This window comes from Psammomys obesus, unplaced genomic scaffold (assembly GCF_907164565.1).
Source record: "Psammomys obesus unplaced genomic scaffold, mPsaObe1.curated_primary_1811, whole genome shotgun sequence".
Taxonomy (NCBI): domain Eukaryota; kingdom Metazoa; phylum Chordata; class Mammalia; order Rodentia; family Muridae; genus Psammomys; species Psammomys obesus.
Window position 1 is genome coordinate 1,948,102 of NW_026596131.1, and position 11,598 is coordinate 1,959,699.

Here is an 11,598-nt window from a genome sequence, read left to right on the forward strand (position 1 = left end):
TAACATCTCATACAAGCAACTTAATGGCCCAACTGAAAGCCCTAGGGGAAAAAAAAAAAAAAAAAAGAAGAAGAAGAAGAAACAGATGCACCCCAGAGGAACAGATGGCTGGAAATAATCAAAATTAGGGCTGAAATCAATCAATTAGAAACAAACAAAACTTTTCAAAGAATCAATGAAACTAAGAGCTGGTTCTTTGAGAAAATCAACAAGATAGACAAACCCTTAGCCAAACTCCAAACTAACTAAAAGGCAGAGAGAAACTATCCAAATCAGCAAAATCAGAAATGAAAAAGGAGACATAACTACAGACACTGAAGAAATCCAAACAATCATTAAGTCATACTACAAAAGCCTATATGCCACAAAATTTGAAAATCTAAACGAAATGGACAATTTTCTCGATAGATTCCATCTACCAAAATTAAATCAAGATTAGGTAAAAAGATTGAATAACCCTGTATCCCCCAAGGACATCGAAACAGGCATCAACAGTCTTCCTTCCAAAAAAAAAAAGCCCTGGAGATGGTTTCAGCGCAGAATTCTACTAGACCTTCAAAGAAGTGCTAATTCCAATTCTCTTCAAACTATTCCACAAAACAGAAACAGAAGGAACATTACCAAACTCATTCTATGAAGCCACACTCACCCTGATACCTAAACCACACAAAGACACAACAAAAAAAAGAAAACTTCAGGCCTATCTCTCTTATGAACATTGATGCAAAAATACTCAATAAAATACTTGCAAACCGAATCCAAGAACACATAAAAGATATCATTCACCATGACCAAGTAGGCTTCATCCCAGGAATGCAAGGATGGTTCACAATACCCACTAATAACATAAAATACCTTGGGGTGTCTTTAACCAAACAGGTGAAAGACCTGTTTGAAAAAAACTTCAAGTTTCTGAAGAAAGAAATTGAGGAAGATATCAGAAGATGGAAAGATCTCTCGTGCTCTTGGATCTGTAGGATTAACATAGTAAAAATGGCCATCCTGCCAAAAGCAATCTACAGATTCAATGCAGTTCCCATCAAAATACCAACACAATTCTTTACAGACCTTGAAAGAAAAATTCTCAACTTCATATGAAGAAACAAAAAACCCAGAATTTCCAAAATGATCCTGTACAACAATAGATCATCTGGAGGTATCTCCATCCCTGATCTCAAGCTGCACTACAGAACAAAGTAATAAAAACGGCATGGTATTGGCATAGAAGCAGAAAGGTGGATCAATGGAACCGAATAGAAGACCCAGAAATAAACCCACACACCTGTGAATACTTGATTTTCGACAAAGAAGCCAAAACCATTCAATGTAAAAAAGACAGCATCTTCAACACATGGTGCTGGTCTAACCGGATGTCTACATGTAGAAAAATGCAAATAGATCCATATTTATCACCGTACACAAGACTAAAGTCCAAGTGGATCAAAGACCTCAACATAAAACCAGGTACACTAAATCGGTTAGAAGAAAAAGGGGGGAAGAGCCTGGAACTCATTGAAGCAAGAGACAACTTCCCGAACAGAACACCAACAGCACAGGCTCTAAGAGCAACAATTGATAAATGGGACCTCATGAAACTGAAAAGCTTCTGGAAAGCAAAAGACATAGTCATTAGAACAAAACGACAGCCTACAGACTGTGAAAGGATCTTCACAAACCCTATATCTGGCAGAGGGCAGATATCCAGAATATATAAAGAACTAAAGTTAAAAAGCAACAAATCAATCAATCCAATTAAAAAATGAGGTATGGAACTAAACAGAGAATTCTCTGTAGAGGAAAATAAAATGGCAGAGAAACACCTAAAGAGATGCTCAACGTCCTTAGCCATCAGAGAGATCAGAGAGATGCAAATCAAAATGACCCTGAGATTTCACTTTACACCCATCAGAATGGCAAAGGTTAAAAACTCAAGTGACAACACATGCTGGAGAGGTTGTGAAGAATTGGGAACCCTCCTCCATTGCTGGTGGGAATGTAAACTTGTACAACCACTTTGGAAATCAATCTGGCACTTTCTCAGACAATTAGGAATAGTGATTCCTCAAGATCCAGCTATACCACTCCTAGGCATATATCCAAAAGAAGCTCAAGTACACAACAAGGACATTTTCTCAACCATGTTTGTAGCAGCTTTATTTGTAATAGCCAGAACCTGGAAACAAATCAGATGTTTATCAACAGAGGACTGGATACAGAAATTGGGTACTTTTACACAATGGAGTACTACTTAGCAATTAAAAACAAGGAAATCATGAAATTTGCAGGCAAATACTGGGAACTAGAAAAATATCATCCTGAGTGAGATATCCCAGGAGCAGAAAAACACACACGGTATATATTCACTTATATAGGCCTATAAGATAGGATAAACATACTAAGATATGTGCACATAAAGAAGATAAACAAGGAAGAAACCCGGAGTAAGATGATCAATCAATCCTCACTTAGAAAAACAAATGGGATGGACACGGGAAGTAGGAGAAAACAAGTAACAGGACAGAAGCCTACCACAGAGGGCCTCTGAAAGACTGATTTTTTTAATTTTTATTTTGAATATTTGCTATCAGTGCATAAAAACACTTCTTGAAATTTAGACGGATGGATGGATAGATGGATGGATGGATGGATGGATGGATGGATGGATGGATGGATAGATATGATCTTGTTGTCTACAGTATAAAGACCAACTTGGTCTTTATAGAGCTCCAGGCCAGACAAGATTACATAGTGAGACTTTATCTCAAAAAAATATGGCAAGTTCCTGTGATTTTCTTCCTGCTGTGAACATAGGGCCTCTGTCCTCTGGCTTCAGGCTACCTCCCTCATGCCGTAGCCCGGAAACAGTAGTCTGCAATCCTGCCTTAGTCCAAGATCGGCTGCTGCCCCAAAACTGGAGAACATGTTGGCATGTCCCAGCCTGCCAAAAGAAGAGAAAGAACAGCAAGAAGCAATTGAACATACTGATGAAGTATAAAATGAAATAGGCAGACTTAATGAACAAACCAGTGAAGAAATTTTGGAAGTAAAACAAAATATAACAAACTTTGCCAACCATTTTTTTTTTTCAGAAGAGGTCAGAATTGATCACCAAAATCCCCAATTTTTGGGTAACAACATTTGTCAGCCATCTACAAATGTCCATACCACTGGAGGAGGAGGAAGAAGAGGCTCAGCATTATTTAACCAGAGTTGAAGTGACAGAATTTGAAGACATTAAGTCAGGTTACAGAACAAATGTTTATTTTTATGGAAATCCTTACTTTGAAAGTTCTGTACAAAGAATTTCATCTGAATGAGAGTGGTGGCCCATCTTCAGAGTCCACCGAAGTCAGGTAGAAATCTGGAAAAGATGTGACCCGAGTGTGCTCAAGTCAAACGCAGAATGAGGCCAGCGGGAAGCGGCAGCCAGAGAGCTGCTTCACCTGGTTCACTGACTGTTCTGATGCAGGCACAGATGAGGTAGGAAAGGCCATCAAAGATGATATTTGGCCAAATCCCTTGCAGTACTAATTGGTTTCTGGTATGGATGATGAAGAGGAAGGGTTGGAAGGCATTGATGAAGAAGGAGATGTGGATGAAGGCAAAGAAGATGAAGATGATGATGAAGGGGAAGAAGATGAAGATGAGGATGACTAGCACAGAAGACTGATGGATTCCAACTTCCCTTTTTATTATTGTTTTATTTTTTTTAATTATCTCCAGTCCTTGGGAGCAAGTTGCAGTAATTTTTCTCCCCCTACACCTTGTGCACAATCACCCTGTTTTGAGGTCTCTCTTAACACCATGGTTATCAACTTGTTTGGAGGGAAAATAACCTTGAACAAAATACAACAGGAAAAGAGTCTCAAAAAAAGGTGTGGCAAAAATATTATTAGAAGAAAGTGTTGGCATTTTTAATGCCAATTTTTTTGTATTTACTGAATGAATGAATTAATTAATTAATATTATTTTTCAAGTCCAGTCACCACGTGACCTACCATACTTTCCATGGGTTTGTTTCCCTAAGCTGAGAGAATTCTAGGCTGTTTTCTCTACCCCTTTTGCTTCCTCTTTTGCTCATTTATAATCAAGTATCAGATAAGGTGATATATAATACTGGCAGCAAAAGTAACTTGTAAGCTTTCAAGCCAAACAACTATGTCAATCTGTCTTAGTTTGGTTTCCATTGCTGTAATAAGGCACTATGACGAAAAGCAACATGAGGAAGACAGTTTATTTTATCTTCAAAACTCTCAGATCACATTCCATTACTAAGAGAAGTCAGAGTAGGAAGTCAAGGTAGGAACTGACGCAGAAACGATGGAGGAATACTGCTTAATAGTGTGCTTATGGTGGCTTGCTCCATTTGTTTTCTTATGCACCAGCCAGGACCGCCTGCACCACCCACAACGGACTGCATCCTCCCACATCAACCAGTAATCAAGAAAGTGCTCACAGGTTCGCCTCTAGACAATCCGAGGGGAGAATTTTCTCAGGAGAGGTTCCTCTTACCAAATAACTCTAGCTTGTGTCAAGCTGACAAAAAACTAACTAGCATATCATCTTCTGTAAATCTCACAGTAATAGAATTCCTGACATAAAAAGTACTCTGTAGGAATTTTGTAGTAAAACATACGAGACCCCAAAGTCATGAAAACATAACCCTTGAGCTTTCTCCTCTTTTGCTATATTTATGACAGTCATCAAAGATAAGTTGGTAACTGTGTTTTTATGGATTAAAACCAATACTCTGGTATTTCTTCCAAGTTGAAACATTCATATAAACAAGGTTCTATTTCCCAAATGTTTCAGCAACATCATGAAATTTCCCTTTTTATTTCATTATAATTTTCAAGACTCAGACATTTAAAAGCAAAATGACATATTATAATGGACTGGACACTGGTTTTCAAATATTAAATTGTTTATACCGTTATCTACAATTTAGTGAAATGATAATTTTAGACTTTCCTAGTTTGTTTCATTTCATCTATTTTAATAAGGAATCTAGTTCTCTGTTAATGTCGTAGGACCTCTTGTCAAATGATAGATCTATGATGTTCTATCTTAAAACTGGAATGAAGTTTTAATTCTTTTTATAAAAAGACTTGTTTTTGTAAAGGTATAGAATATGGGAACTATTTGTTGTTGGGGAGTGTATTTTCTTCTTCTGTAAGCTTTTGATTCAAAGGTATAGCAGATACCAGCTAAATAAAAAAAGTTTTCTAAACTTACATATGTAAATAAATTCTCTCTGTCTTGTTAGCCACCAGCTCTGCCCACCTGGAGGATCTTGCCTACCTGGATGAGCAGAGACATACTCCTTTGAGAACTTCTCTTCGAATGCCAAGACAGAGCATGGCTGGTGCTCGCACACAGCAGGATCTAAGAGGTCAGAATACAGAGGGCTGAGGGGTGCCAGAGAACAAGGGAAAGTAGACCCCCCCCCAAAAAAAAGGCCTTTTTCTCCTATCCTCAAGCTTAATCTTCCTTTTAAGAAGTAAGATGTATTGTACTCATAAAAGCATGTTGTCATTTTGAAAGAAACAAAATGGAAAAAGCAGGTAGTGGTGGAAGAAACAACCTTTTTAATGTCCTGGATTTCAGAGGTAACTGCTGACCTTCAGCCCTGATCGGATTGGAGGTGAACTGTATATTAATGTGTCTTTTATCATAGAATTTCTCTCATCTTGATCTAATGGACATTTCTCGTAGCATGTAATACATTTATTTTCTTGGTGTTTCCCACAGTACTGGCAGCATCTAAGCAACACTTACGAACCTATTATATCTTTTCTCGTCTTATGGCAGAATACACAGCATTGTAAGCATGGGAGAGTTTATTGTAGCGAGAAGTCACGGCAGCTGGCCACACTGGAAGCAGGGAACGTGCATGCCGGTGTGCAGGCTCATGCTCTTGTTTTTAGTCAGGACCCACCCTCTGGGAGGCTACTGTCAACACGCAGGGGGGGGTGTCTTCTCTCCTCAGCTAAATGTTTCTGGAAATGTCTCCAGGGACACTCCACAAAGGTGTGCTTCTATGATGACTGAATCCATGCATAAACTTAACCATTATAGGAACCTGCGTCTTTATCTCCTCTGTGGCAGTGTACATGCTTCTATAAGAGAAGCAAAATCTTTTCTTCCATTCTATTAGGAGAATGAGAAGTCTCATTGAGGAGACTGTTCATGCTCTCTGTGCCCCTTTGCTCAAAATGAACCTTCTCTGATAGCTTTTAACCGTGTTTCTCTGATATCTAGAAATCTATAGCTCAAGCATCTGTTTTACTTTCTAGCTTATGTTCAAGTTGCTTTTGTTTTCCCTTTTGCCCTATTTCTTACCCTAAGCAATGTAGTGACACATGCATTGCTCACACAGGAAAGAACTTATTTATGCCTACTGCTCATTCTGGAGACCATTTACCTCTTTCCAGTAATGGCTAAGCAAATGGAAGCATAAAATGACTGATTATCATTATATGTTACCATAGTCACATTAACAGTAGTTAATAATCTCTTAGTTTGGTTCCTAATCTTTCTTCGTAATATTTATCATTTCTGTAGTTTACCATATACTGGTTGTATGGCATATTCAGTTTTCTAATTGCTCTTCTAGAAAATGGAATTCTCGGCCAGCAAGGCTCAGTAGACTTAAGGACATTTGCCACCAGTCCTGATGACCTGAGATTGATTCTCAGGACCCACATAGTAGGAGAGCTGATTCTTAAAAGTTGTGCTCTGACATCCACACATACATACATACACTAAATAAATAAGTATGTGTAATGAACAATTTTTCAAAAAGAAAATAGAATTATGTCAAACACTACTTTAGACTGTTCATACCCAAAGCTTGAAAAGATTTGACGAGAGACTAAATAATTGTTTCGTTTCCCATTAGTGAGGGTGCTGTGTTCATGGTTCCGACTCCTCAGGGTGTTGCTGTTTCTGAAGAAGCTCCACAGGGCAATCTACATGATTAGAACATGCTTTCCAGATGAGTGTATTGATCCAAAAGGGACAGGGTGTTTACTTAGTAGTTTATCCTTCTAAAATTAGCATACTCAGGTAGAAGCTCTAAAGAATAATCAAGTCTCAGAAAGTAACGTGTTCTCTTGATTACTGCTTACAAAGAAATTGGATGACTTATGATATGGAAAAAAAAAACATTGATGAGAAAAGAACGCAAACTTAACTTGGACAGACTAAAGATGATCTTAGAAAGCCTTTATAATTTATGCTCATTATGTCTATAACTTTCACATTTTTAGGTTCATAATCAAATTGTTTTCCTTACATTATTTTCAAAAACTTACTAAATTGTTTCATAATTCCATTAAGAACATATAAATTACAGTCAATTTTAGTTTGAAATCTATTTTTTTTCTAGTTAGAGTTGAGGTAAAATCACATTATTCCACCTCAAAAGCAAAAAAAAGCAATAAAATGATTGATGATGACTTCAGTATTCTGTATTTCTAGATGGCAGTGAGATGGCTCAGCAAGTAAAGGGACCCAGAAGTGGAAGGAGAAAACTCCTACAAGCTGTCCTTTGATCTCCACCCACTCACTGAGACACACAAAAACTAAATGTAAAAATAATTGAATATACTTCCAGCTTAGAATATTTATACACACACACGTTTACATTTTAAAGTATTACTTAAGTTCAGTGAAGTAATTTTTTTCTTCATTCTTTTTTTTTCAGTACAGCTGTTCTGACCAACTCTTCTACCAAAAATTGATGCTTACTTTAAAAGTTCAATATTTTTATTTGGTCACCGTTTTATTAATATGGGGTTATGCTAAAAGGACCCTGAAACATCTCTTTTGACAATCTCAATGAGGGAAGTCTTTCATGCCGCAGAAAAGACAAAAACTATGCTTGCTACCTATTAAGAGAAAAAGAATTGGTTTTTACAGGTAGAAGTAATATATTGTATGATAGAACATTGAAAGGGAACCAGGGAGTAAAATACAAAATATGAATGCTAACATAGTGATTTCAGATAATAGCTCCTTGTGGCAAATTAATGAGAAATTATTAGTGATAGGCCCTAACCTGCCTGTTAAATTATAGTCATACTGTTTGGCTTGAAGAGATTACATGTTAACAACTAAAACTTCATTTTTCAATATATGTTGGTTTTCTTAGGTCCTTTACCACATCTCATTACATAAAGACATTTAGAGACTTTCTGTTTGATGACTTTGGTGCTTTGGTGCACACTAGGATAGAGGGCGTGTGTGCAAATGATTGTCTGGTTCATTGGCACAAGTTCTGTAAAATTGACCTGGCTTTTTTAGAGCAGTTGGTCAGAGGAGCCGTATTGAAAAAGAAATGGTTAACTTGGCTTCAAGTTCCTGCTTTCAGATCAGTAAGTTTAATTTCCATTAAAGAAAATCAGTGTATCACAGTGTATATGAGTCCTTCACATTTCTGACATAACATATTCTTTATGAAGCTGACTAAGATGCATGTCATGAAGCTCAGTGCTCTTGCCTTAGCCCACTGAGTCATGTAACCTTGGGCCTGCTTAGTCACCTGATTACTGCCTCGCTGATGGGCACACTCACAAGGGAGTATCTCCATCAGCATTTATCACTGTTGTTCATTTTTATAAGCAATTTTAAATGTTCTTCTTAAGTAAATTAAAAAACTAGAGGAAACCACAGAAATGTCTGCATATGACTGTTAGATAGTAGCCTGTGTGCTCTGGTTATATGAGGCCATTCCCTGTCTCCACAGCCAACTCTCCTGCACAGTGCCGTAAAAGGTGAAAAGTCATGATTTACACTGAATTTCTTTCAACATCTGACAAAAACGAAACTATGCTTTATTATAGTAGTCTGGCCATGACTTTTAAATTTTTATTACATTTTATTTGTTTATTTTGTGAGGGTAAGGGGGTGCACGTTGCTGAAGCACGCATGTGCAGATCAGTTGACAACATGCGGGAGCTGGTTCTCTCCTCCCACTGTGTGTGTCCTGGCTAGCAGGCTTGGCAGGAAGCACCTTTACCCACTGAGCTCTCTGGCTACCCTCATGTTTTGTTTGTTTGTTTTAACTAACCACTATGGTATAGTTGTTCTGCATACACACAGATCTGATTTTTATATAAACCAGTCTTACTTGGTAAATTACTAAAACCCAAATAAGAGTTAATACATAAATAGTTTTCCTACTAGACCTGCAAGGGAAAAATAACCTTTGAGAAAGGGATTTTATACACCACAACATCTTATAAGAGATGTTTCCAGCTGAATTAAACTTAAAGAATCAACTTCCAGATTAAGATTCCCATCACTTGGCTAATGTCTTTGCAAAACATTTTTAATTCTTTAAAATGACTTGAGCTTTATATGTGAAATATTTTTATGGAATAATTTCCCAAGATACTAATAAAATTATAGAAATGGAAATCTCATTATAAAATTTTATTAATAAAAGTTCACTTAGAAATGTTACTCCTTCATGTCAGAGACAGTCCCTGTTCCCCCCCCAAAAAAAAAAAAGAAATGTTACTCTTACTAAGACATCAGCAAAATGTCTGGATACTAAATTAACTCAAAAAAATCAGTAGCCCTCCTGTATACAAAAGACAAAAGGGCTGAGAAAGAAGTTAGGGAAACAACACCCTTCACAATAGCCACAAAGGTCATAACCTTGGTGTGAACCTAACCAAGAAAGTCAAAGACCTGTATGAAAAAAATTTCCAGTCTCTGAAGAAACAATTAGAAGAAGATATCAGAAGATGGAAAGTTCTCCCATGCTCATGGCTTGGCAGGATTAACATAATAAAAATGGCCATCTTACCAAAAGCAATCTATAGATTCAATGCAATTCCCATCAAATTACCAACACAGTTTTTACAGACCTTGAAAGAAAAATTCTTACCTTCATATGGAACAACAAGAAACCCAGAATTGCTAAAACAATTCTCTACAGTAAAATCTCTTCAGGAGATATCTCCATCCCTGATCTCAAGCTATACTATAGAGCAACAATACTAAAAACTGCATGGTACTGGCATAGAAATAGACTGGTGGATCGATGGAATCAAATAGAAGACCCTGAAATAAATCCACACACTTATGGACACCTGATTTTTGACAAAGATGCCAAAACCATTCAATGGAAAAAAGACAGCATCTTCAACAAATGGTGCTGGTCTAACTGGATGTCTACATGTAGGAAAATGCAAATAGATCCATACTTATCACCCTGCACAAAACTAAAGTCCAAGTGGATCAAAGATCTCAACATAAAACCAGACACACTAAACCGCTTAGAAGAAAAAGTGGGGAAGAGCCTTGAACTCATTATCACAGGAGACAACTTCCTGAACAGAACAGCAACAGCACAGGCTCTAAGAGCAAAAATCAATAAAAGGGGCCTCATGAAACTGAAAAGCTTTTGTTTTTTTAAATAAGTGTCCATGGGAGAGAGATGATTAAATGGTCTCACTAAGTGTCTGTTTTGGTTCAAGATGTGGGAAGTGATTGCAGTTAGACACTGTCCTAAACAATTACAGTTATTCTTCATAGTTGTTCTGTTTACCTTACTTGAAGATGCAAAAACTAACAAATTGCTAACATACGTAACTAGCTTAAGATCACAATATAGCAACAGACAGATCCAAACCGAAGCACCTTAGGCCTGCTTCCATAGAGTTACCCATTCTGCCATGTTTTCTTGCCTGTCTGAAAGGTGTTTCTCCTTTATTTATTAAACAGAATTAATATAGTATAAACAGTTTTGACCATTGTCTTTGTATTATTTTTATAGGACCTGATTCAAATTGTTTCACATCTTCAAAAATTTATTTCCTGAGATAGGAAAACTTGTCTTCATTAGCCTTTTCCTGAAGACCCAAAATAAACAAGGCTTGGCTCCTGCCAGTTAATCGGCCCTTATGCAAACTTAAATATTTTTCTTTGTGTCTTTTTTTTAAGCTTTCTTTTATGTATTGTATGTGTAAGTATATGTGTGTGTACACAGAGATCAGAGGATAACATGCTGGAGTCATTTCCTTCTACCACAAGGATGCTAGAGATCAAATTCAAATCATCAGACTTCGTGGCAAGTGTCTTTACCTGCTGGGAACTGTCTTCCCAGCCCTAAATATTTCTTAAAAATAAATAAACCAATCCAGGCAGTAGTAGCACACACCTATAATCCCAGCACTCAGGAGGCAGAGGCAGGTTGATCTCTGTGAGTTGGAAGCCAGCCTGGTCTATAGAGTGAGTCCAGGACAGCCAAGGATACATAAAGAAACCTGTCTCAAAAAACTAAAGAACGAAAGAGAATAAATAGACCAGACCTAGTGTGCCCTGGGACATGTTCACCCACAGCCTTACATACATACACACAATAATAATCATAATCATAATAATAATATAAGACTAAACTGGGTGTTGGTGCACTCAGACCCATAATCCCAGTATTTGGGAGGCTGCTGAAAAAGGATTTCAAGTTCCGTACCAGGCCTGAGCTACCTAGAAAAACCCTGTCTAAATAAATAGGCCTTTTGGGCCGTGAGTGAGTGAGTGAGTGAGTGAGTGAGTGAGTGAGTGAGTGAGTGAGTGAGTGAGTGA

General features: G+C 37.3%; 1 protein-coding gene and 1 pseudogene across 6 annotated transcripts in view; both read left to right on the plus strand.

Moving 5' to 3' along the window:
- The window catches only part of LOC129665459 (protein SET-like), an 8,761-nt pseudogene extending 5,104 nt beyond the window's left edge, over nt 1–3,657 (plus strand).
- Nucleotides 1–11,598, plus strand: part of Tanc2 (tetratricopeptide repeat, ankyrin repeat and coiled-coil containing 2) — a 311,126-nt gene that overhangs the window by 198,021 nt on the left and 101,507 nt on the right. For all 6 annotated transcript variants that reach the window (XM_055592099.1, XM_055592101.1, XM_055592102.1 and 3 more), the window contains one exon: nt 5,267–5,392. In XM_055592099.1, the coding sequence (XP_055448074.1) occupies nt 5,267–5,392 (126 nt within the window). The remainder of the gene's footprint in view (nt 1–5,266; nt 5,393–11,598) is intronic.